The sequence below is a fragment of the Phocoena sinus genome, chromosome 13 (assembly GCF_008692025.1).
Source record: "Phocoena sinus isolate mPhoSin1 chromosome 13, mPhoSin1.pri, whole genome shotgun sequence".
Taxonomy (NCBI): Eukaryota; Metazoa; Chordata; class Mammalia; order Artiodactyla; family Phocoenidae; genus Phocoena; species Phocoena sinus.
The window spans coordinates 51914760-51942506 of NC_045775.1; the positions used below are offsets into that span (position 1 = coordinate 51914760).

The 27747-nt window shown below is 35.0% G+C and overlaps 1 protein-coding gene across 5 annotated transcripts in view; it reads right to left on the minus strand.

Moving 5' to 3' along the window:
* The window catches only part of USP34 (ubiquitin specific peptidase 34), a 234585-nt gene that overhangs the window by 27778 nt on the left and 179060 nt on the right, over window positions 1-27747 (minus strand). For all 5 annotated transcript variants that reach the window (XM_032653399.1, XM_032653400.1, XM_032653401.1 and 2 more), the window contains 23 exons: window positions 26702-26767; window positions 25009-25155; window positions 24863-24919; window positions 24693-24770; window positions 24222-24316; window positions 22508-22680; window positions 19703-19856; window positions 18534-18612; window positions 15006-15059; window positions 14799-14894; window positions 12379-12443; window positions 12211-12286; window positions 12072-12119; window positions 11679-11744; window positions 9817-9897; window positions 7860-7945; window positions 7090-7258; window positions 6911-6985; window positions 5614-5765; window positions 1897-1945; window positions 1705-1809; window positions 1573-1617; window positions 722-826 (listed from right to left, as the gene is read on the minus strand). In XM_032653399.1, coding sequence (XP_032509290.1) covers window positions 722-826; window positions 1573-1617; window positions 1705-1809; window positions 1897-1945; window positions 5614-5765; window positions 6911-6985; window positions 7090-7258; window positions 7860-7945; window positions 9817-9897; window positions 11679-11744; window positions 12072-12119; window positions 12211-12286; window positions 12379-12443; window positions 14799-14894; window positions 15006-15059; window positions 18534-18612; window positions 19703-19856; window positions 22508-22680; window positions 24222-24316; window positions 24693-24770; window positions 24863-24919; window positions 25009-25155; window positions 26702-26767 — 2121 coding nt within the window. The remainder of the gene's footprint in view (window positions 1-721; window positions 827-1572; window positions 1618-1704; window positions 1810-1896; window positions 1946-5613; window positions 5766-6910; window positions 6986-7089; window positions 7259-7859; window positions 7946-9816; window positions 9898-11678; window positions 11745-12071; window positions 12120-12210; window positions 12287-12378; window positions 12444-14798; window positions 14895-15005; window positions 15060-18533; window positions 18613-19702; window positions 19857-22507; window positions 22681-24221; window positions 24317-24692; window positions 24771-24862; window positions 24920-25008; window positions 25156-26701; window positions 26768-27747) is intronic.

Here is a 27747-nt window from a genome sequence, read left to right on the forward strand (position 1 = left end):
TAGCTCACTATACTGCTGGGAAGATCTTTTTCATTGGAAAAGGAAATCCTAGGAATCTAGAGTAGGGGTTGGAAAATTATGGCTCTCAGAAGCCAAAATTACGGCTTCTGTGGTTTGCCTGTTTTTAAGTTTATATTGGAATACAACCATGCCCACTCATTTACATTTTGTCTATGGCTGGTTTTATGGTAAAACAGCAGCTGAATGGTTCTAACAGAGACCATATGGCCCGCAAAGCCTAAAATATTTACTATCTGGACTATGAAGAGAAAAAGTTTGCCAGGCCCCTGGTCTAGAGAGTGGGCATTTCCAACACTCACTAAGATTCTGTAACCTCAGCAGTAACTCTGGAAGAAAGGAAGTGGCTGGTGCGTCCTCTGTATTTTCTATCAACTGCTGAAAGCATCTGGCTTGTATTTCTAGGGCTTCTACCACTTTACGGAATCTTTTTTGAGGATACGGGAATGAGGACCTCGGATGGGCTGAAGACTGCTTATGACTCTACGAGAAAATCTTTAAACATCTGAGACACTAGGGAAGAACTCCTTTTTCCCCTAGATCTTCTGACTAAAGCATCTCTTCTCCCCTTGACCTGTGACTTACTAAAACCATTTTGAGTTACCCAAGCAAGAAGAAACTAGTACTTAAAATGTGAGTGACTGTGTTAGAAAAATAAAGCCCTCAGAAAAATAAACACTAAAACATCTGCTGCAAGACTTACCTCCCATATCCTTTGTAGAATGTAAGATGCAAAGGGGGGCATTCCTGGAGGTCCACCAGCAAACTCCATTAGCATAGTCAACAATTTAAAGAAAGGATTGGCTGCCTATAAGACATGTACATGACTGTGTATTTAGATCTGTTTGAACCCATCATTTCCAGCTGAAAACAAAGAAGTATAACTCTTCTACAGATCACATTTACATCTGCTGTATTAGGTTAGAGAGCTCAGTACTCATACATATGAACCTGAACTCTCATAAAGCAGAAGGGTGAGCGCAGGATACAGTGTCAATTGTGTGGGAGCCACATTTAACAGAAAACATCTATTTTTCTGGATGCCAATTTGGGAAAAAATGTATCAAAACTCTTGTTAATGAGACAACCATGTTTATAGAAAAATTTAGATTAAAAGTTTCCTGCAGCAACCTTTGCTCTCTGAGGTATAATTTATAGTAATATTTGACATGTATTATCAAAGTAGCTATAATATTTTCATTTTATGAAAATACATACTTATCCACCTAGGCAGAATTCTGGTTATTCTACTTTCTTCTAAGGTACAATATGATATATGCTTCAAACCAAACAATTTTAAAGCTCAGTATCTAGGTGGAACTCTGATATATTCAACTTATATGTAAATTTATATTTAATTAGGAAAATGACATTTGTGACAAGATGTGAAGAGGTAATTCACTTTATTCAAGTTACATAGTTAAAAATAGGTTGTTGTATTATGAGGGAAGCCTTGATAAATTTTTTCCCAAAAACAATTAAAAAGGTTCATTTGAAAGCATTGTCAGTGCTGATAGCTGCTTGAAAAACATGAATGAACAGATGTCTACATACCTCAGGAGTCAATTTTGCTATTGATGTGAAAAGCATAGATACAATCTAAAACAAAACAAAACAAAAGGGATAATTTCAGAATATTCTTCCACAAATTACCAAAAATCTTTAAGACTGTTTCTCAGCACTTACATGTTCTGCAAGTCGATTATTGTATCGACAAAGGCTGAAAATCAGATTACAAGTTTGTCTTATATTGATGCCATCACGAATATGTTGAAACAAGAAGGGAAATCCCTGTTAAAAGCAAAAGTTGTTCATTTAAGAACTATTTTGTTGTTATTTTTGTGATTATCAAGTGGTCTAATATTGAGACGGTATTACCTTTCCTCCTGTTAATGCCGCCATGTCAGTCTGTGATAATGTCAAATGCCTGAAAGAAAACATTAGTGGAAATAAGTTTTTCTTTCCTCTATACTACTTTATAGCCATTTGCATCATGACACATAACAAAATTGTTGATTCAATTACAAGTGTACCAAGCTAACATCATGAAATGATTTTTGAACTTTCTGCTAGCTAGACTTGCTCACTAGACATCTTTTAGACAATTTTTCAAAATTCCAAGATTGGTACATGGAAGTCCAAATCTACTTTGTTTCCATTTAATTAACTCAAAATGTTGGTGTACTGTAACACGAGGATGGGTCTAATTTAGAGAGCTTTTTTTTGACATGAGAACCTTCAAAACAAAACGAACTTCTAAGAAATAGAGAATTTCACTTTCAAGTTTAAAATTACTGCATATTTCTTTAACTTATTATAGAAAATTTCAAACACATACAAAAAAAGAATACTGTAAGCATCCCATCACTCAGTTGCAAATTACCACCTTACGGTCGGTCTTGATTCATCTGTACCTCCTACTTGTTCAAATATGAACTATTTTGAAGCAATTCCAGATATGTTATCACTTAGTCCATAAATTTCAATACATATCCCAAACATAAATTTCAAAAACATAAACAACACTACCATTATTCACACCTAAAATAAATTAACAATTTCTTATTATCATACAAGATCCAGTCAATGTACAATTTCCTCAAGTTTCTAAAAAATTTTTTTTATAATTTGTTTGAATCAGGATCCAAATGAAGTCCTCTGTTGACACTGGTTGAAATGTCTTTTAAATCTCTTTTAGACAACTGGTTTCCCCTCCGATTTTGTTTTTATCTTGCAATTAATCTGTTGAAGAAAGCAGGTGGTTTAACCTGTAGAATTTCCCACATTTCCATTTTGCTGATTATATCCTTGGTGTGTTGTTTTAACATATTCCTCTGTCCCCGTATTTCCTATAAACTGGTAGTTATTAGATCTAGAGACTTGATCAGATCTAGGTTTGACTTTTTAATCAAGAATACCTTAATAAACGGTAGTGTGAACTTTCATTAGGAGGCACACAATGAAAAGCTGTCCCTCTTTTTGTAATGTTTTCAGCCCATGATGATCATTTCCTAGATCCATTATTGCATTTGGGATGCAAAATATTGATATCCTAATTCCAGCATTACTTGCTCATTTATTAGCTCAAATACCTCTATGACGATGAACATCTCTCTCATTTACCATTTGGTTGCCATGAAGTATAATTCTTGCAGGTAAGATAAATACTTGATATTGTTCCTTTATTAATAAGTTTCCAAAATTGTTACTTGGTTTCTTAATATACTCCAAAAGTTGTCAATAATTTTTAAAATTTTGTCTTTAGGTATCATTATGAATTCATGGATGTAAACATCCATGATGTGTTTTAGTCCACTTGCAGTTGTTATTACTATTATTGATGTTCAAGTTGTCCAATCTGTAACCAGTAGAAACCTCCTTAAGTTGACTCTTGAGACCTTTTAACATGACCTCAGTAGTCTTTGATAGCCTCCTTGCTTTCCAAAATGACAAAATGTTCGAGGCTTCCCATTCATTTCTTGCCCAAGACCTGGAATTGGCCATTTTCTCAAGGAACCTTGATTTTTTTCAGTGGGAAATATTATCTAGATGCCAGGGTCACTCACTGATTTTTGGGTTGGAGAGGATTTCTAGGCCTTTTCAGAAAATGGAGATACATAATACATTTTTTGTTTGCTTAAGACAAAATATACCATGAACTCTACTGATATTCCCAAATTCAAATTTAGTTTTGAAGAAGTTATGTAAACATCCTACAATTTTATATTTGTATTTCTCTTTTCTTTTTCTGAAAATCTTGGTTTCTAATGACATTAACAATTATCTATTTGTTTTATTCTATAATACAGTTTCAGAATAATAATTCTAATTATACTACTACTCACAATATAATTAGTAAAACACTTGAGGATAATTTTACAATTCTTTTTGTCCTTCAGGTACATCCCACTAAAAATTACAGTTAAATCAATGTGTTCTAAAGTCACTTTAATTCCTCTCCAGTGGCTATGTCACCAACTCAATATACAGTTAGGCTCATTTATTTCAGTCTGCTTTTGATTTTTAGGGATTGCATTTTATTAATTTACTTATAATTATAGAAAACATTTACATGATTCCAAAGATAAATCTAAAAAACAAAACAGTGTACTATATTCAAAGAAGTCAAACCTTCATTCCTGTCCCCTCCAGCCTGTTTTCCCCTCCCCCAACCACTGGAAACTTAACATTTATTTTTAAAAATTTAGTCTTCAATTAGAAAAATAGTCAGTTCTTGTTACTTGTAGTACTTACGTTCTATAAAGAGCTGCGAACACTGAATTAGTGAACACTGAATCACTGCTCATAGGGAAAACATACACTTAGGTTCCTGTGAACCTCTGGTCATAACACTTTCATCAATAGATCAATATGTTACCTTGCATAATGTGTGTTTCTGTTTAAAGACACCTGATTTAATGTTGACTCATTAGCACTGAATACAGAGCAAACAGCACTGTAACTCAAACCTGAATGAAGCTTATCTAATGTGTACTTTCTCCTTAAGGCATATTATGGCCTTCTTGAGCTTAGGAACACACTAGACAGCACTTGGCACTATGCTTGGGACCATTTTTAAACAGCCAAATCACCAACAAAAAGCATAAATGTGAGAAATGTGGCATATATTGCAAACAAAAATTTGTTTACAATTTGAGCACCGAAACAAGAAGGCAGAGTGTCACCATGTTTGACCTCAGCTGGAGAAGTGTGTGCCAGGTCAACTCCAATTTTTTGCCACTCTGTACATTCTGAAATCCACAAATCACTGTAAACGCTTCACAAGTACTGATTTGGGGATTACAAATAAATTTAAGTAGGAGAATTCACAAAGCGGAGATCCATGAATAATGTGGCTTGATTGCACACGTGCGCGCACACACACACACACACACACACACACACACTCTTCTCTCTCTCTCTCTCTCACTCACTTTGTGTCTCACAGCCTCCCCTTCTTAAAAAGTAGCATACTATAGGGAATTCCCTGGTGGTCCAGTGGTTAGGACTCAGTGATCCCGTAAGCCATGCTGCGTGGCCAAAAGAAAAACCAAAGTAGCATACTATATATACTTTTGTCCACCTTGTTTTTTTTTCACCTCAGTGATATGTATCTTAAAGAACTCTCCATGGTGGTACACATACAGTCCATACTGCCTGGTTTTTTTCTGCTATAGAGTCCTCTATCAAGTGGATGCTCTGTTTCTTCAACTTGTACCATCTTTGTGGACATTTTCAGTCTTTTGCTGTTTATAAACACTGCTTCAATAAACAGCACTGCACATACATCTTTTGGTGTTTTGGGAACAGAATCCCAGAAGTGGGGTTGCTAGGTCAAAGGATGAATGCACATATAATTTTGCTAGATATTTTACTGTAAATTTCTTCAATGTATATTTCTAACATGACTCAGGCAAAGTAAGAGTTTGGTACAAAGGATCGAAATACTTATACTACAAGAGTTGATGGAAAGTGTTGTTATTATTTAAAAGGAATTAAGTAACAAAAACTACTGAGTTAATAATGGTAAAACAATTATGTAAAAAGAATAAAATCAAACATGCTTTAAGCATTTTGAATGTTGAAACATTTCACCTTTCGGAGCGAGACTGTTCAACCAAAAGAGCAACTAAAGCTATCATTTTTTCAAGAGCAGCTGGCCTGTATTTTTCTTCTGCCAGAGAGAGTATATCTTCTTCCTCCTCCTCTTCTTCCCCTTCTTCCTCTGACAACACTTCAACTTGAGGCTAGAACATAACACAATTCATTTTTAATATATTATTTTCTAACATTATGTTGAGAGAAAAGAGCTTGATTGTCTCACACAACAATGCAGGGTAGACAGTGGCAGGAGCATGTATCATGAAAAATAACCACTCAAAGGCCTAACCTTATTTAAAAGTCTAAACCACATTCAGGACAATTCTAGATTTAATAGGCAGAACTGTAAAGAACAATAATTCCCAATACTGTATTTACCTTACCTAAAGATATAAATTCTTTAATAATAATTTTTTTTCTTATAGGCAAGCTCTTTGGAAGATAAATTAGGAACAAAATTTATATGAGTATGATAAAATGGTATTTCATATTTAATAAAAATACCAGTTACACAAATTAAGGAATCCATATTTGCAGTTTTCAGATAATCCAAACAGTAGGTATTTCAAAGAGATACTCATTTGGGGTTTGAAATGCAACGCTGAAAAGATTTTATGATCTAACAAAGCAAAAGAAAAGCAGTCTAAATAAGTAGCCATCTAGGTTGAAATTAGATAATAACAGTACGTATTTGGAGAACCATTACAGCACAGTGGCTAACAGTTTCATTCGGGAGTCTAACCAAGGATCAAAGCCTAACTCACTGTGATCTAAAACAAGTTAACTTCTTTATGCCTCAAGTTCCCCATCTGTAAAATGGAGATAACAACAGTACTTACCTCTTAGGGTTACAACAAGGATTAAATAAGATAGAGCAAATAGAGCATCCAATCCAATGTGGTCATTACAGACAACACAAAATTGATGTAATAGTTTTAATATTATGAACTGAATTTTTGGAAGACTGACAGACTTAATATAGCAAAGGGCTTTAAAAATATGGCCAGCAAAAATGTTCACCAAAACACAAAATGCTACTGTAAGACCCTAAAGCAGGTGATGGCCATTTTGCCTAAATTTATTTGCTTTGATCCAGGGCCATACCAATGAAATTTACCCCTTGACTGTTTCTTCTCTTGCTATATCCATTAAAAATATCAACCAAACTTAGACCCTTAAAATCATTTAATATCAGGGCTGGAAGGGACTTCAAAGGAATCCAGTATCTTTCTATGATGCAAACTTGAAAACATGGCTCTAAATCCCTGATATGAGACAGAACCGTACTTACATTTTCAGGCCCTTTGGTTCCCATGTAAAAATGTACCATTGTAGATATGGCTTGCAGTGAAAGCAAAAACTGGCTCTAAAAATAAAAATATTGATTTAAAAATATAATATAAAAACAATTAAGTTTTAAATACTGAAAATAAGTACATAATATCAGAAATAAACAAGATATAGCCTCACCTCTTCTTCACCCATTTTGGCAAATTCGTAAAGGAAGGCAAAATATTCTGTAAGATGTTTACTGTGAGGCTTTACACCATGTTCCATGATTAATAACAGAGTTCTCACAAATCGAGTGACACATGAACGACCACCTATATCTTCTACTGAAGCATCCATGTCATCAGACCTGAAAACACAATTTTATACATCTTAGAAAAAGTATGAAGTCTGGGGATAGATATTTTGGGAGGAGAAATATTTTAAAAACCTGAATTTATCTCTTTCATCTTTGCAATAATGAATACGAATTACAATAATACAAAAAGTTGGATTCCAGTTATCATGTCTCGCTGAAATCAAAACAAAAAGACTAAGTCAAAGTTACTTGTAGAGGATTTTGAAAATGCAATTAAATAAAAATAAAACAAAAGTATTCCTTCTTGATTTATATTATTACAGATTATTTTTAAATAGGAGAACCTAAATATTTCAGTGTGGATACTTAAAAATACTTCGTAGGCAGATCATCAAAAAACTTAAAAATAAAATGTTCAGGGACTTCCCTGGTGGTCTGGTGGCTAAGACTCCGTGTTCCCAGTGCAGGGGGCCCAGGTTCGATCCCTGGTCAGGGAACTAGATCTCACATGCATGCTGCAATTAAGAGTTTGCATGCTGCAATGAAACTAAGACCCGGCACAGCCAAATAAATAAATAAATATGTTAAATAAATAAATAAATATGTTAAATAAATAAATAAAAAAGTTCAGTTCAAAAGGTATACTTCTTACCCATCTTCCATTCCTGGCTGTAGATAGAGATGAGCATGCACAGGTCTAAGTCTCTGAATCACATGGATACACAAACGCTGAAACATCTATAGATGAAAAGATAGGACAACCTAAGAGTCAACTCACATCAGGTAACAAAGACACTGCAAAATGAACACGATTAAAAATTCTGCTACCCTGGGCTTCCCGGGTGGCGCAGTGGTTGAGAGTCCGCCTGCCGATGCAGGGGACACGGGTTCGTGCCCCAGTCCGGGAAGATCCCACATGCCGCAGAGCGGCTGGGCCCCTGAGCCTAAGCGTCCGGAGCCTGTGCTCCGCAACGGGAGAGGCCCGCATACTGAAAAAAAAAAAAAAAAAAACCTCTGCTACCCATTTATATTTTGCCCACAGATTATCTTTTGACATTCTAAAGCTTTCCTGGAGTCTCAACTACAGACTGAAGATAAAAGGTAGAGTTAGCTTGAAAAACAATTTTATAAGGGAAAAAGCAAAAACAAACTATAGGTTTCAGTAATAGAGATTACCAAATACAAAGCTTCATGAAACCTCCTTTACTAGTAGAGATACAGAGGAAAGAAAACTTGGCATCCATCTCTTTCAGAAGAGTGGAGTGGGGCAGGACAGCTGCTTATTAGAATTTCAATGACTAGGAGAAGGAAATGCAATTTAAGTTTATCCAAAAAATATGGATTAAGATATACAAATGGCCAATAAGCACACGAAAAGATGTTTACTATTATTAAGCAAATGCAAACCAGAACTACAATGAGATACTACTTCACACCCATTAGAAAGGCTAAAATTAAGAAGACAATAAACAAATGTTGAAGAAGATGTAGCAAAACTGGAACCGTCACAGATTGCTGGTGGGAATGTAAACTGGTGCAGACATCATGAAAAAAAGTTTGGTAGTCCCTAAGAATGTTACAACCCAGCAGTTCACTCCTCTGTATATATCCAAAAGAACTGAAAACACATGTCCACACAAATATCTGTACACATATGTTCATAGCAGTGTTATTCAAAACAGCAAAGAAGTGGAAACATCACTAATGTTCATCAACTGATGAAAAGATAAACAAAATTTGGTATATAGAATATTACTTGGCAATAAGAAGAAATAAAGTACAGATACAAGTCACAACATGGGTAAACCTTGAAAACATGGTTAAATCAAAAAAGCCAGTCACAAAAGACCACATACTGTGTGATTCTATTCAAATGAAATGGTGAGAATAGGCAAACCCACAGAGGCAGAAAGTATATTAATGGTGGCCAGGGGCTGAAGAGAATGGACAGGATAAAATGGAAGTGATTGCTCATAAGTATGGGATTTCTTTTGGGGGTGTTATAAAATTAGGTAGATGATGGTCACATATTTGGGAATATACTAAAAAACACTTAATTTTACACTTTGAAAAGTTTTGCTAAATTTTATGATATAAGAATTGTATCTCAATTATAACTGAAAGTAGCATATTTCAGATTAAATTTTTAGTTTTGTGTCATAAATGCATATGTATTTTTCTTCCTTGTTAATTTTTCCAATGATTTATGAAAAATAAATTGATTCATGTGACAGCTGAGAATCTGTCACAGAAATAAGTTATACACTATTCATTTAACTTTCAAGGCCATTACAGTACCCTACCATGGTTAGAATACCTAAGGATCTGAAAAAGAATCAGTACAACTCGTACATCAAAGTAGGATCTGAGAAAATAGGCAGTTATAGCTATCTTCCTGTAACCAGGAAATGTAAATGATTTTAATCACTTGACTGGAAATGATAGCTGATTTGCCAAAAGAAGCTGGTGAAAATAAGAGCAAAATGACTTTTGTGATAAGAGGTCGATCTTTTCAAATTACTTCCAATGCTGGGTTAAAATATATTCACAGGCAAATTCAGAACAATTAACTTGAAAGACACTTCTTTTCCAAATAAATTTTTTCTTACCTGTCTCACAATTTGATTAGGGCACTTAATTAGTATCTGCATTGGCCACCAATCATCATCAGCCATGCGGTCCAAAAACCACTGTAAGTAAATAGTGTGATTTTAACATTCAATCAATACTTGTCAATTGGGATAAAAATCACACAAAGATTTTAATTCTAGTTGACATTTGAATTCTTTTAAATTCTTACCAAAAAAGATTCTTCAATTGGTAGAAAGTGTAAAATCTAAAATGCCTAAAGTCATAATCAAGGTCATCTCAATACAGAATTCCATGGATGTCATTTACATTATAGTGTAGAACCTACATGATGACAACCTGCAGTTCTTAATAAAGTCAAATACTATTTTCCTCTTAGACTTCATAAAGGTCACATTGCAGAATTTTTTGTTCCTATTAATAATATATGATCTGAATATGATAAACTTTCTGTTTAAAACCAATTTATGTTCTGTCGATAACAAAAAACACTCTTCTTTACGCTAAGACAATTTCCCATTAATTTCAAGATATCTCTTAATCACATATTTAACTCCTCTATTGAACTGTACTGCCTATTTATGCACACACATAATTACTGACAACTGTAGAGAATTTTAACTCCTTGATAGAGTTCCAGAGGCAAATCCTTAGTGAAAAAACTGAAGTCACAACTTTATTAAAAAAAACAACAAAAACAAAAAAAATTTGACTTAATCAAGCTTCTGCATCTACTGAACAGTTTTTTTTGTTTGTTTGTTTGTTTTTGTTTTTACTGAATAGTTTTTTAAAAATCATGAGGGGGGAAGGGAATAGAGGAATATGTTAAATAACACCCAAAGGATGCACTAGATCAAAGCCAGCATGTGGAAAATCCTGCAGAACAAATGAGAATGTGGTACAGAGGGGAAAAAAAAAAAAAGAAGGTAACTACAGTTGCTCCTTGGTATGGAGCCCCAGCATACACGAAAATCTGCAGATACTCAAGTCCCATAGTTGACCTTCTGTATCTTAGGTTCCTCTGCATCCTCGGATTTAACCAACCACAGATTGTACGGTAGTGTACGTACTTACTGAAAAAATCTGTGTATGAGTGGACCCACACAGTTCAAACCCGTGTTGTCCACGGGTCAACTGTATTATAGATGAAAAGAGATTTACAAGACAAAAGCAAAATGTGGACCTTGTTTCAATACTAATTCAAACAAACCGACTGAAAAAAATTTTAAAAAATAATCGTCCTAAAAACCTTCTACATATGAAAATATCTTCAACTAATTTCATCTATTGTACACTATGCTGCTGTCTCCCACTTCTGGGAATTTATAAGACCTGCATTCCTAGAAAGGCACACACCACTCCGGGAGATCATCACAAATGATAAACGATAGTAAGATGGCAATATGGCTAAGTGTTTATTACCTGTGTGCATACTATCCTTAGGGATGTATGTCTCTCTTATAATGTAATATGGGAAAAGATAAAATAGGACGTAAACTGATCTACTGGGATATATGCATTTTTTCTAAGAGGGGGAAGGGAGATATGCATTTTTCAGTATTTTCTAGTAGCATGCAAAAGTAGTTAAGAAATAACTGGTACAGTTCTGAATTTTCTATACTTTTTCCTTCCAATACATGGTGGGGGGGAACCTAAGGATTTTTAAGTAACTTAAAAATCAATTATTTAATCAATGTAATGAATTTGATACATTAATTATAAATTTCTCTTGGCAATCAAGTAATTTTAGGAACAACTTACACTGGCTCCCTATGATTTATAATAGATAAAACAATTTTGTTATATCATCTAAGTTAAGAATAAAAGAAAACAAGAAAGTGAATGTTAAGCTATGCATTGTTTGTTGAATCATTCACCTCACCTCACAAGCTGCTTGGCTATTATTAAATTGTTTGGTCAACAGTTCAATCCACTGAAGCATTGTGGGCTAAAAAAGAAAAAGAAGTTACTGAAGGTATTAGGTGATATCTGAGGCTTCCCTGGTGGTGCAGTGGTTAAGAATCCACCTGTCAATGCAGGGGACACGGGTTCAGGCCCTGGTCCGGGAAGAGCCCACGAGCCACAACTACTGAAGCCCGTGCTCCACAACAAGAGAAGCCACCACAATGAGAAGGGTGCGCACCGCAATGAAGGGTAGCCCCTGCTCATTGCGACTACAGAAAGCCCACGTAGTAACGAAGACCCAACGCAGCCAAAAAAAAAGATATGAAAAATGACATGAATGGCACAAAAGTTTACGAAATAGAACACATACCTTTTCTTTTGAATGAATAAATGTCTCTAGGACAAAGGAAGTGCTTAACTGCAAGAAAAGATAAAATTAAGCAAAAAAGATTTAATTATTTTAAAGTCACCAATTTTGAAGAAATTACCTAAGTCTATACATATATTACCTTTGCTGTCATTAAGGACACAGCTTTAGGATCTGGTAATGTACTGGGAATACAACTACACAACTGCCACATAAACCTAGAATTTGAAAACAATAGGTTAAAATTCTTACGAAATAAGATTTTTTAAAACTGTTAACAAAAAAATCTTACTAAATCTGCCAAGCTTACCCAAAATATGTATGTTCAAAAATGTTTTTGTCTTGAAGAAACTGCATGTTATCATGCCAAATCCACTGAAGAAAAAAATGTTAACATTAGACATCAGAAAGCATTTGCTTCATAACATTTTACCAATATTTTTATTAGACAAAATAAGACTTGCTCTAGAAGAAACAAAAAGTATACATGCACTTAAATTCATGTTGACTTTTTTCCAGGTAAATGGAATATGGAAGTAGTTACTAAACCTAATCCAATTTATCATTACTTATCTGGTTACCTCAAGCAATCAGGTTGTTTCTTTTTTTTTTTTTTTTCAATTTATTTATTAAAATTTTGAAAGTAAGAACTCTGAAATCCCATCTGTCTGAAGAGCAAATATATCATGAATAAAATTAAGTTAACATTGATAACATACATGAAAACTATGGTAGGCTGATATTCTGGTAACAACAGGTTATGAAAGACAGGTTTATGTTTAAAAGCTGGCAAAATAGGGCTTCCCTGGTGGCGCAGTGGTTGAGAGTCCGCCTGCCGATGCAGGAGACACGGGTTCATGCCCCAGTCCGGGAAGATCCCACATGCCGCGGAGCGGCTGGGCCTGTGAGCCATGGCGGCTGAGCCTATGTGTCCAGAGCCTGTGCTCTGCAACGGGAGAGGCCACAACAGTGAGAGGCCCGCATACCACAAAAAAAAAAAAAAAAAAAAAAAAAAAAAAAAAAATTGGCAAAATAAGGGACTTCCCTGGTGGCACAGTGGTTAAGAATCTGCCTACCAATGCAGGGGACACAGGTTTATGCCCTGGTCTCGGAAGATCCCACATGCCAGAGAGCAACTAAGCCCGTGCGCCATAACTACTGAGCCTGTGCTCTAGAGCCTGTGAGCCACAACTACTGAAGCGCACGTGCCTAGAGCCCGTATTCCACGAAGAGGAGCCACCACAATGAGAAGCCTGCACACCGCAATGAAGAGTAGCCCGCGCTCGCTGCAACTAGAGAAAGCCTGCGTGCAGCAACGAAGACCCAACGCGGCCAAAGATAAATAAAATTAAAAAAAAAAGAAAACAATGTGAAAAAGAAATTCATGTTTACTTATAGATCCTGTATTTATTGAAAAAAAAACCCAAAACCATGTGTAAGTGGACCCTCGCAGTTCAAGCCTGTGTTGTTCAAATGCCAACTGTACATCATTAAGGTTTTATGTAAAATTTCATTTTATTTCACATGTGGGTGGCTATCTTTAAATACCGTTGGGTCCTCATCTACAACATGGTGTACATCTGAATACCCTGGGGACACAAAGTCTTGCCCATAATGATTAAAATCTATTTTATTTTGCTATTATGATAGCAGTTGAAATAAATCTTTGTATAAATAGGTGAGTTTAATAGCTTGGCATCTAGTGACGCATCTAATTCTGCTGGTAAACCTAATTTAGAGGGTTTGGAAGAAGAAAATATTCTTGGCTCTTTATCAGTAAATTACAGGTAGGCAAGATACCATTAGAAGTGTTTGGGGGGCTTCCCTGGTGGCGCAGTGGTTGAGAGTCTGCCTGCCAATGCAGGGGACACGGGTTCGTGCCCCGGTCTGGGAGGATCCCACAGGCCGCAGAGCGGCTGGGCCCTTGAGCCATGGCCACTGAGCCTGCGCGTCCGGAGCCTGTGCTCCGCAACGGGAGAGGCCATGGCAGTGAGAGGCCCACGTACCGCAAAAAAAAAAAAAAAAAAAAAAAAAAAGAAGAAGTGTTTGGGGAACAAAATCCACTCAGTTTTAAGACTTGACCACAATAGTGCAAATATCAATCAGTCAGAGAGTAAAAGTTTAATTGTCTACATGGAAGAGTACACTTGTATCAGGTATACCTTTCTGGAGATTTATTTTTTTTACTTTTGGCCGAGTCAGTTTACAACAATGACACAACATACATTGAGTGTGCACACTTTTTATAAACCCCTAACATTATCACGTAACTACATTATGAAATGAAGAGAGCTCATTACTACAAATGAGACACATATTAAAATATATATAATACATATTTTAAATGCATTTAAAATACACTGTACACTTGCGTATAATATGAAGCGTAAGAAAAGGAACATTCACAGTCCTACCACCCAATCCAAGAATATCACCAACCATACAAGTTAATTGTGAGCTTGAGCTTATTCCATCAACCATTTTTACCTTTCTTATTTTTCTTCAGTGTTACTAATAATTGTTTTCCACTCCCTTTAACCTCTTTCAGTTTACATTCACCTGTTGTATGTCAGTATTACCGAGACTATTTGTGAACAGGGTTACGGTCTACCTCGGATTACAGATACTAATGATGTTGTTTATATAGCCTGCTTTTATATTCTAGAACTAATACTTGCATAAATACTTAACATGCTTTTAAATTGCTGCTAAAGTTAAATTAACTCATACCTCTAGTAATTCAGATGAAACATCAAATTTGTATTCTTTGCCATTTTCTTCCTCTGGTTCCATGCGTTTGTAAAACAGCATATAAGCACTGTGTGTCTTTAAGAGGGAAAAAAAAGTATATTTTCATTTTGACATAGTATACCTATAAAAGTAGATAACATGGAAGTCAGAAAACAATGTACAATTATACATGAAAGAAATGGTTACCTTTTCGAAGGAGAAATCCATAAATTTATCTGTAACAGAATCATAGGTCTTGGTCTGTTTAAAAAAATGAAAGTTTTCCTTCTTTAAGAAATGGGTACACTCAGCTATATTTATATATAAAATACTTCATAAATAGCTATTTTATACTTTATAGCAACTTTGTAAATAGTTCTCAAATAGCATTATATGCAGAAAAATCTTTAATAGCAGTTTTTGGATAGGAGTAGTACTTTAAAAAAAAGATTCAAAACATTTTTAAGGTACTTTGCCATCAATAATATAAAGCTAAACAAAATGGACTTGCAATCTGAAAAACTACTTTTTAAATAAATCTTTATTGGAATATAATTGCTTCACAATACCTTGTTAGTTTCTGTTGCACAACAAAGTGAATCAGCCATATGCATACGGACATCCCCATATCCCCGCCCTCATATCCCCTCCCTCTTGAGCCTCCCTCTCATCCTCCCTATCCCACCCCTCTAGGTCATCGCAAAGCACCAAGCTGATCTCCCTGTGCTATGCTGCTGCTTCCCACCAGCCAACTATTTCACATTCGGTAGTGTATATATGTTGACGCTACTCTCACTTCGCCCCAGCTTCGCCCTCCCACCCCATGTCATCAAGTCCATTCTCTATGCCTACCCCTTTATTCCTGCCCTGCAACTAGGTTCATCAGTATCATTTTCTTTTTTTGATTCCATATATGTGCGTTAGCCTACGGTATTTGTTTTTCTCTGACTTACTTCATTCTGTATGTCAGAGTCTAGGTCCATCCACCTCACTACAAATAACTGATTTTCGTTTTTTTTATAGCTGAGTAATATTCCATTGTATATATGTGCCACATCTTCTTTATCCATTCATCTGTCAATGGACATTTAGGTTGCTTCCATGTCCTGGCTATTGTAAATAGTGCTGCAATGAACACTGTGATGCATGTCTCTCTCTTTTTTTTTTTTTTTTTGCAGTATGCGGTCCTCTCACTGTTGTGGCCTCTCCCGTTGTGGAGCACAGGCTCCGGACGCGCAGGCTCAGCGGCCATGGTTCACAGGCCCAGCCGCTCCACGGCATGTGGGATCCTCCTGGACCAGGGCACGAACCTGTGTCCCCTGCATCGGCAGGCGGACTCTCAACCACTGTGCCACCAGGGAAGCCCTGGTGCATGTCTCTTTTTGAATTATGGTTTTCTCAGGGTATATGCCCAGTAGTGGGATTGCTGGGTCATATGGCAGTTCTATTTTTAGTTTTTTAAGGAACCTCCATACTGTTTTCTATAGTGGCTGTATCAATTTACATTCCCACCAGCAGTGTAGGAGGATTCCCTTTTCACCACACCCTTTCCAGCATTTACTGTTTCTAGCTTTTTTGATAATGGCCATTCTGACCGGCGTGAGGTGATACCTCATTGTAGTTTTGAGTTGCATTTCTCTAATAATTAGTGATGCTGAGCATCTTTTCATGTGCCTCTTGCCTGTCTCTAAGTCTTCCTTGGTGAAATGTCTATTTAGGTCTTCCGCCCATTTTCTAACTGGATTGTTTGGTTTTTTTTGATATTGAACTCCATGAGCTGTTTTTATATTTTGGAGATTAATCCTTTGTCTGTTGTTTCATTTGCAAATATTTTCTCCCATTCTGAGGGCTGTCTTATTGTCTTCCTTATGGTTTCCTTTGCTGTGCAAAAGCTTTTAAGTTTAATTAAGTCCCGTTTGTTTATTTTTATTTCTGTTACTCTAGGAGGTGGGTCAAGAAAGATCTTGCTGTGGTTTATGTCAAAGAGTGTTTTTCCTACGTTTTCTTCTAAAAGTTTTATAGTGTCTGGTCTTACATTTAAGTCTTTAATGCATTTGGAGTTTATTTTTGTGTATGGTGTTAGGTAGTGTTCTAATTTCATTCTTTTACATGTAGCTGTCCAGTTTTCCCAGCACCACTCATTGAAGAGGCTGTCTTTTCTCCATTGTATGTTCCTGCCTCCTTTGTTGTAAATTAGGTGCCCATATGTGCCTGGGTTTACCTCTGGGCATTCTATCCTGTACCATTTATCTATATTTCTGTTTTTGTGCCAGTACCATACTGTCTTGATTACTGTACCTTTTGGTATAGTTTGAAGTTGGGGAGCCTGATTCCTCCAGCTCCATTTTTCTTTCTCAAGATTGCTTTGGCTATTCGGGGTCTTTTGTGTTTCCATATGAATTGTAAGATTTTTTGTTCTAATTCTGTGAAGAATGCCATTGGTAGTTTGATAGGGATTGCATTGAATCTGTAGATTGCTTTGGGTCGTATAGTCATTTTCACAATATTGATTCTTCCAATCCAAGAACATGGTATATCTCTCCATCTGTTTGTGTCATCTTTGATTTCTTTCATCAGTGTCTTACAGTTTTCTGAGTACAGGTCTTTTACCTCCATAGGTAGGTTTATTCCTAGGGATTTTTATTCTTTTTGTTGCAATGGTGAATGGGATTTTTTCCTTAATTTCTCTTCAAATATATAAAACTTAATAAAGTGGGCATGCAATCTGAAAAACTACCTTTTAAAAGAAGAGTTTTGCACTGTTTACTTGTTTATCTTTTTTTTTTTTTTGAGGAAATATTCTAGGAATAACATCTAGAGATGCAATAGGTTTAGTTATGGCTTCAATGGTAACTCCTTATTTCCTTCCTTCTTCTACTTATTTTCCAAGTGTTAGGAATTTGTCTAATTTTCCTTTTCTATTCAGAATAGTACATAAGAGCATCAAAGAGCAGTTAGGAAAGCCTTTTCATTAAAATCCAGAATGTGACCAGTTATTTCACAATAAACATGGCTATTAAAGGGAAATATAACTTTATCTGAGCTTCTTTATGAAATAGAAATTACTTTTTAATACTTGTGAGAATCAACAGGCTATTTTTAAAGTTTTCAGAAAATTGGTACTAGGGTAAACTGCATATAAAGAAGTGAAATTATTATAACACTACTCCAACCTAATTGTCTTTTCTTATATCTTAACTGATAATTACAAAACAGATAATCTTTTTCTATCCTGTCACTAGTAATAACTAGGTTGTTGCCTCTGTTATTGAAAGCACTAAAGGAACAATCTTTAAAGTTTAGCTTAAGCCAACTTCCTTGTCAAAGATTTCTCATAGTAAGTACTTACTCAATAAAGTATTCAATAGAGTAATTTCTTTCTGTTCTAATCCCAAAGCATTTAAGTAAACAACCTATTTAATCATGATGTCTTGTGGAAATGTAATTCAATTCCTATACTATTATTTTTCAATTGTAAGTCTTAACCCTTCTTAATCAGACCCTCTTAATCAGTTGAAGAAATAGTAATTTAAAATATATTTTCAAAAAAAAATATTTTCCAGTGTCTGGTATATGCTCCAAACATACTAAGCTATACTAAACAAACAAAAAAAAACATTTTAGATTTAATTATAGGAATTAAGAGAAAGTTACATGACTCTGCTATTGGATTTTATGATACTGCAAAGCACTTAGAAAGTCATGAACCATTTATAACTTTTGAATAAAACTTACCGTCATCTCTCCACCAAAACATTCAGAAGCAAGTTGAGCAGAATCAAAAGGTTTTACCTCAGCATCATTAAAAAGATACCTAAAGCAGAGCATATAGTATTGATCAAGTATATATGTAATATATCTGTATTGTGCCTCTTTTTAAAATATTTAGATTACATTCTAATATATTACAAATATTGATCAAACTTATTAATATGTGGTAAATTCTAACTAAGCTCTTGTTTCGGCAATTCTAATCCACTAGAAATTGGGAATATAATTTCACAACACACTCATAACCACCTTAAAATCTGATAGATCTATTCATAACCTGGGAGTAACAAGAGTTCATAAAAGCAAGGAATAAAAAGTTTGCATAACTTTCTAACATGTAAAGCTATCGGACAGAAAACATTAAGAGCTTGGAAAACTTACAACGATAAAGATGCCATTTCAAAATTTATATTCAAATGGACAAAAAAAAGTAAAGATACCATGGATATGATGGTTTAAAGAGTGAGAAATATTTCAACGAAACTGTTCTATTAAGTGCAGATCAATTTACCAATGTACACTTTGTTCACAGCAATATCCCCAATATTTAGAACAATGTCTAGCACATCAATAGTCTCTATACATGAGACTTTATTCAACAACATCCGAGGACCAAAAACCAGCTATTAAGGACTGATTGAATGACTTCCAGCCATTAACTTGATGAAAGATGATAAAAAGAATGTGTGTCAGAAGGGAAAGGTAAGGTGAAGAAAATTGAGTATGCAGGTTATTTTCTAACTGGAATACATAAGGACTTTGTGGCCACCCTATAAAAGGCATTAAGTAAACAGTTCTGGAATAAGTGAACACAGGTAGGTAAGATTTGGAAGGTGCAATATTATCTGTGAATCTAAAGTTGTGTGCAAAACTTTTGAGTGTGTTCATTTTTCTTAGGCGAGAATTTATCAAATTCTCAAGTCTGGAGATGTATGAAGTTTAAGGATGGATTCATATTGTCTTTTGAAAGCTTTCATTTAAACATTTTATGTGCCCCCTTTCCGAACTATAAAGTTTTTAGAAAACTAAAATCCGAAAACTATCTCAAGAAGAAAACTATCATAAGCTTATATTTTAAAAACAGAAGAAAAAACATTTTTTTAAATCCCAAGAATAAAATATTTAAAACTCACCATTTATTGTTTTTATAAGCATGTGGATTGACTATATCTCTAATGAAGCTGTAATAGTGTCCACCATCTGCTGTTCCTGTGTGAACAGTCACTCCTATCAAGTCATACTCATAGCTCTCTGTGTCTTTTGAATGATCACTGACTTCCTTAAAACCTGGAATGATTTACATAAAATAATGGCAATAATTTTGAAAACTGCACACAGTGACATCTTAGAATCACTTTATATACTAAACTTTATGCACAGAAATAGGCACAGATACTTTATATATTCAAATAGGTACAAAAAAATCCTATATGCTAGTCATTCACCATTCATAGCCTACAATTTTAAGGAGCATTTATACAAATCACTGGAAAAACAACTATGTGTCAGTGCATAACTAGGGACAATCTCCATGTAATATGTAAATGTAAAATATATTCTTTTTGCTTAATCTGGCTCTTCCTTTTGAAATAGATAAATCTGAATGAAGCATTTTGTATTACCTTTATTAGGAGCAGGCAAACGCAAGATCTGAAAAGTATTAACATATTTATGCCTGTTAGTCTCATGCTAAGGAACATGGAGCATTGTACTGGCAGCATGCTTCCAACTGTTTTCCCAGTTAATAGAAAACACTGTGTATTAGGAGCTTTATGTAGACAGAAACAAAATAAACAAAACATATACTTCCCACCCACAGAGATTTCAATTTGAAAAGTTATTACAAGAGATATTAAGAAAAAACTCCAGAACATGTATGATCTGTATTTCCATCATCACAAAAGGAAAGGTATAATCAGAAGCAAATAAGTGAGAGCAGATTTGGTTAACCTGAGTGCACAGTCTAACCTGAAAATTGAAGCAACAATTAGGTGAAGAGGAGGAACTGGCTGAGAGTGTCAGAGCAGTGACTGAGGAGTTTGGATGTACTAGAATCTGACGCTGAATGCATCACTTGTGGCTTAATAAATTCCTTTATCTTGGCATAAATTTTTGCTATTTCCACACATAGAGACATTATGAAAAATACAGTGAAGCAGTTACTACGCAGTCTTGCTATAATTTTACAAATGGTTTGAAAATGTTCTAAAAAGTAGGATGTATATATACAATGCCAACTTCTTAACTTTGTCTCTATTTTCAAACTTACCTCTTCTGCCTCATTTCCTGTAACTTCTAAACATACTGCAATTCTAACTTTAAAGTTCCCTCCCTTAACCCTGTATCACCTCACAGCCACAGTCACCATCCTCTCTCTTCAAAGAAAGATATGTTCTTCTCTTGAAAGAGTAGCCCACACTCATTGTTTATACCTCTCAGCTCCCATTTAGTGAGAGTAAAACATTTACTGGATGCTCATTAAGTGCCCGGCAATGCAGTATAAAGATTAAAATATGGTTCTCTTTCTTGTATCTTATAATATGGTGGCTCTTCAAATCTTAAAAATTTACATCAGCATAACTTTCTATACAAACAAAACACTGCCAGGACTCTTATGTAAAATGGAACTTCTCTTGGCTAAAGAAGAATGGAAAAGGTATGAGCTGGCCCTATTCTGCTTTCTTCTCTCCTCTCACCTATTTCCATTCCTCATCATGGTCCTTGGGACATACACACAGATGTTCGAAAATCACTGGTCTTATGGACGTAATAATAGCAATTTGGAGGTAACTACTTACCAACCAAGTGCCATTTTAAATTCGTTGCAATCCACCTTCCTACTGCAACACCCAAATTAAATTGGTCTGATAACCAGAGATCTTCAACATGTTAGATAATTTTCCCTCATGGTCTCACTGGAACTGTTCCTTTTCTTTATGTAGTTTTCAATACTTCTGACCACACTCCCTCCTTCTTGAGATCCTGAAATACTGATCCCACTATTCACCTAACTGATCAAGCCAGAAACCTTTCTTGACTTCTCCTCCTTCCTCTAGTAGTAGACTGACTAAACTGTAAGCTTCATAGGGTCAGAGACCTTGTTCTCTGTTGTCACTATATTCCTATTACTATAATAGAAAATTAAATAGTGGATAGATGTTCAATAACTTTGTTCAATTCATTTATTCATTCAATCATCAAGTTCTACTAACTCTATCGCCATGTGCTTCTCTCCAACCCTACTGGTTGGTATGCTTTCTCATCTGTGCTACTATTACTGTGGTTTACCGTAACAGCCTCCCCACACTCCTTTTATCATCCTCTAATCCATTTCTATTGCTATAGTCAGAATAACCTTTTCCAAGATCCCACCTGGTTACCTCAGTTCCCTGCTTAAAATTTTCCAATGGTTTCACATTGAAATAAAGATCAAAATTATTAACATGGCTTACAAAAAAACTGATCTGGCTGCCACCCTTTTGCCTATCTCATCAACCCCCTAATCAGCCCCCTGCCCCCCACTAGAGTTTCTCCACTCCTCTCACTCTAGCTCTTACTCAAGCTCTGCTTAAATGTCACCATCTCCTGAAAGCCCTCCCTGATTCCCCTCAATCTGTGATACATTCACTATTTGACAACACTTCATGTTTATAATTCCTTGTTTAATATATGCCATGCCCAATAGACTTAAGTTCTTCAAGGGCAGGAACCATGTTTATCTCATTCACTTGGAAAGGTGCCTAGAACACACTCCTAGTAGATACAAAACGTTTTATGGGCCAACTGACTGAATATGCCATATTGTCTTTAAAAATATTCTCCTTTATAAGATTCAATTTGATTTTGTTAAATGTGTAGTTGATTACAACTTTATAAATATGACTATCTTGTCATGAAGACTTACAATAAACATAGGCAAGAGAAAGATTTTCCATTACCTTCTTTCCTGTCACTCTTTCGCATAAGAAAATCTTCTGTATAGGGTGTCATATCCAAACGTAATGGGAAGGAAAAATGTGTGTTCACTTTCTCTTTCATCATTGTGACCATGTTAAATGTATACCTCATAGTATTGAAACTCAGAATCCGAGGCAATTTCTTAAAACATGCTCTGAAAGACAAGAACAGAATTTGTTAAAAATTATCTTTCAGAAGTACTCTAGCTATTATCAATTACATTTACACTACACTTATTTCAATATTCAATTCAGAGTAAATAGTAAATAGTACTCTAAATCATGCTCTTATTAAATCTATCAATCAATCAACCTATCTATCTATCTATCTATCCCCCTCTTACATGACTTTTTCCATTCTGAGAGGACTTTCCTGTGTCTAGAGAGGAAAACAAATGAAAAACCTACAGGGGACTATGGTATATGCCATGATGAAGCTATGAAAGGTGCTACGGAAGCATAAAAAGGAGTCACATCATATTTCAAAGGCAAGGAGGTTTTTGGTTCAGAGTTTTCTTTTCCACCTTAAATAAGCATTTATTTTTGTACAGCAGAATTGCAAAGCCTGACTGTACCATTTACTAGATATATGACCCTAAAAAAGTTACTTAACCTCTCAGAGCTTAATTCCTGATTTGTAAATGGAAGTTAAGGTGCCTACTCCCTACTACTTTTAGAATGCTGCCTGGCAAACAGCGTTCAACGAGTGTTGTCTCATATTACAGCCACAACAATAACATTACCTAATTGATTACCTAAATCATATGGTATGACTTACTGCTAGTTCAGGTTTAAAAAAACTTCTTTTCAGTTTAAACAAAATATACTTTAAAACTTGGATTTATGAAAAATATGAATTTCAGGGAATAATTCTTCAGTGTATATAGGATTTATAACAAAATTTGTTTAAAGCAAGAGCTTAGTTTCTCTTTTAAATAGGAAATTTAGGGAGTTGAGGAAGGTAAGGGAAAGATGTCACAAGCAGATGGAATAAGAAGTCTAAAAATTCATCATTATTGTTTATTTGGGAGACTGGTAAATGATGAGGTTACAAAGTATAAAGAAGTCAAGATATGAAGGGCCTTGTGTGTAATGTTAGAGTATGAACTTTACCCTGACAGCTAAGAATCACTAAAGGACTTGTGGAGGGCAGTGAAACCATGCATTAAGATATAAACAGATCTGAAGAGATGACCTGAATCTAACCAGACTACTTCTCTGCCTTTGTAGTTCCTAGCAACGAACTACATATGATGCTCTTTCAATCTAATTTCAATGTCCATCGGTAGGACTGAAACATCTTTACCCAACCAACTACTCTGTCCTAAACCAAGCATCTTATGGCTGGCTCTTAAGAAAAAAAATCTCTCACTTTACAGATTCAGAGGTCTTCAGTTCATGAGTAGACTCTTTATCATGCCCCACTGAGTGCACGGCAGAGAGCTAAGCAATCATATAGACCTTGGTAAGTATCTGATTAATAAAAAGGAAAAAAAAAATCTGAAAAGATTTAAGAGTGCCTGAAAGTTTACTTGCATAACTGAATGAAAAATTGCTGCATGAGTTCCAAGCAGCTGACCATAACCTTAATCACATAATTTTCATATAAGTTTAACATTAATTTATCCTAAGTTTGTGTTTTACTTCTATTTGATGATTTATCAAAATGACGAAAATTACGTTTCAAAAAGCATACCTTTTTTCAGCTCGTACTTTCTTCCCGCAATGAGAACAAGTATACATGTTGTCACCTTCTAAAGTATCTTTAATAGTAACTTCATCAAGAGATTCCTGTGTATAAAACCACACTTAAGAGTTTCACATTATTGTTTACAGCATGCAAAAATACAAAAAGCATTAATTACAATTTGGGCAGAATGCACAGAGGAAAACATTTTTTTAAAAAAGCGAACACTTAAATTTAGTAAAAATATTGACAAGGTGCTCTGAATCTTACTACATTTAAAAAAAACTCAAGTATTTAAATTTTGATTGGGAAAAATCAGCTTTGTGATCTACCTTTAATTTTTATTTGAGTAGCATCAGAAGAAGAAAATAGGTGAAAATGTTAAAGTTAATTTTCTCCTAAGGTAACAAACATAAGCCTGCTATACACAAATAGTTAAAAGCAGAAAAAAAAATTAAAAATATATACAACATTACTCACATAAATGTTCTTCATATCAGCCACCTGGCACCTCACGGTGTAAAACTCTTCAGCTGTCTGACTAACATGTTCACAATCCTAGTCAATCAATAGCCAAAAATTGGTAAATTATAATAAGCTAAAATATACATTAAGATTTCCAAAAAGCAAAGAACAGGGAGAATACTTACCAAGGATACAACATTGTTTGTAATTACACCTCCAAACAAACTTTTGACAGTATTTTTCTTTAAAAAAAATATAAACAAAAGTCAGTAATTTAAAATTAAGCAAATCTGTAAAAATTTCCAAGAAACTTGAGTGTTCTGGTACTAACCAGTTCTGGAGACATTTCTTCAATTTTAGTAATCAGATCAGTAAAAAACTCAGTCATATCTTTCTGCTCCCCAGTGTTCAGAGGCTGCTTATCCATGGTGTATGTTTTACAAAAGGGTCTAGGATTATATGCTTTGCATTCACTCTCCTATGAAAGAAAAGGCAGGTGGTGAGGAGGATGATTATAAAACAATCAAATAAATCTAGATCTCAAATAAAAATAAAAATTATCACAAGGTTATTGAATGAACAACAAAGAAACAGGTAGTAAATCTACAAAGAAATTATGAAAATGCTCTCTTCTATTTCATTTCTGTTTGATTCTCATTGCCTTTTCAGTTTAATAGTCTCGGTGCCAGAAGATGCTTAAATGACCGTAAGTTAAGAAATTTTTATTTTTTAAGCCTAGGAATTTCTAGGAAGAAATTTGGGATTCAAAGGATGGAGGTTTGTATTGTGAAGCATAAAATACAAAGCCTCTGCAGGGTGTATAAGTTCTCCTATCAACTGAACCTTGGTTTAGTAGTAGTTTAAAATAGCAGTAAAAGTGCTTTGCCAGTTCAAATAGCATGTTCCAACTCAGTTAAAAGGAGATTATAAGTGGAATCAAGGGATAACTAACAAACCTTTTTATTTTGTTAAAAATCTCATTTATGGGCTTCCCTGGTGGCGCAGTGGTTGAGAGTCCGCCTGCTGATGCAGGAGACACGGGTTCGTGCCCTGGTCTGGGAAGATCCCACATGCCACGGAGCGGCTGGGCCCGTGAGCCATGGCCGCTGAGCCTGCACATCCGGAGCCTGTGCTCCGCAACGGGAGAGGCCATAACAGTGAGAGGCCCATGTACCGCAAAAAAAAAAAAATCTCATTTATTAAGTCTCACAAGCTGAAATACATGGTTTGAAAAAAATATGGTAAGATCTTTGTCCTCCAAATTCTAATAGGTGAGATAAGTAACTTTCAATACAAGTGCTGGTACAACAGAATTATGGTGACATGGAGATACTCTGTGGAATTTTTGGTCTCTTAGAGGACAGACTTTCTCAAAAAAACCAAGTTGATTCCTGAAGGATGAGAAATGGAAGAAAATGGAGAAGAGTACTATTGGAAGAGTGCCACAGGCAGTAGAAGCAGCATAAATAACTGCACAAGCGATGAAGCAAAAGGGTGATGGGCTTCAAAAGGCTTACAGTTACTACAGGGTGAGGCTGGATGTGGGAAGGGATAAGAAAGGAGGTTGAAGGGAAGGGGCAGAATCACAGGGGATGTGTGCCATCCTGACTGAACCTGAATACTATTCTTTTCATAATAAAGAGTTTTAACTAGGGGAGTAATAATATTAAGATTTGCTATTTTTTAAAGATTAATTACTTTTATAGTTTTGGGGGTGGAAATTAAGAAGGACAAAGAAAAATCAGTTGGAAAACCCTAAGACTAAGGGGGGAGGTGTGACCTTCTGATGAAAAATGGATCAGATATAAGAAATTCTTCAAAGGATAAATTAACAAAATGTAGATGACTGAAATATGACAGTTAAAATTCACTATGACAAAGAGCATCAGCAACTGACGAAGTCAATTGGAAAAATAAGAGTATATGATCAGGACAGGCCAATACAAATGAACTCCAATTAACGTTTTCACCTTTGGTCAATGGGTATATCTAATTAGTTTTCCATACCCAATTCTCAAACATACCATTAAATATGTAAACATTTTTTGAAGCTCCAGGAGAGTGGTCTTGTGCTTCATATCTTCGGAATACTGTAAATTAAGAAAAACCTTTCCATTAAGACATATTGATAATGGTAAATTAGACATTCTAGAAAAGAAAGTATTACAATGTGCTTAACACTGTTTTCATTCTTTTAGCCATATGTAGGAAAAGCACAGTATTTTTTCATTAACAATTTTAGCATTTTAAAAATTGGAGTACTTTCTTCATTATACAAATATGGCTATCACTATTATGTAAGGAAACTGAATAAAGAGATCTTAAAACTGCTTTCCAGATCAGCACTTTTTGGTTCAATGCTGAACAGAAGCATTTACAAGTTGGCGATTTTGCAAGAACAGAAAACATCTTTTCCACAAATAAATCCACACATTAAAGAGTATATTATATTAACAAATGACATCTCACCCTCATCTAGTCATATCTTTATTTTTTTCTAGAGCAGCAGATCCTTAACACTGCAGGGTACTACTGGCCAAGATCTTTTAAAGTCCTCTAAATATTCAAGGACATTAATTGAGATTCAAATTTTGAAGAAGTGGATGAATCTTGAAGACATTATGCTAAGTGAAATAAGTCAGTCACAAAGGGGCTAATATTGTATCATTCCACTTATATGAGGTACCTAGAGTAGTCAAATTCATAGACACAGGAAGTAGAATAATGGCTGCAAGGGGTATGGGTGAAGGGAGAATGGGGAGTAAAGTATCTAATGGGTACAGTTTCACCTGGAGGAGGTGAAAAAATTCTGGAGATTGATGGTGGTGATGGTTGCAATCTGAGTATACTTAATACCGCAGAACTGTACACTTATACATGGTTAATAGGATAAATTTTACATTGTGTATATTCTACCACAAGTAAAATACATGTAGTTTCTTTAATCTCTCTGTGAAAAATCAGAAAAGAAAATAATTCTATTCTGTAAGAATTCCTTATGTAGAGACAAGTCTAAATTTAGTTTTTAACCAAAAATACCATTTCTGAGACTCATTCACAGTTAGCACAT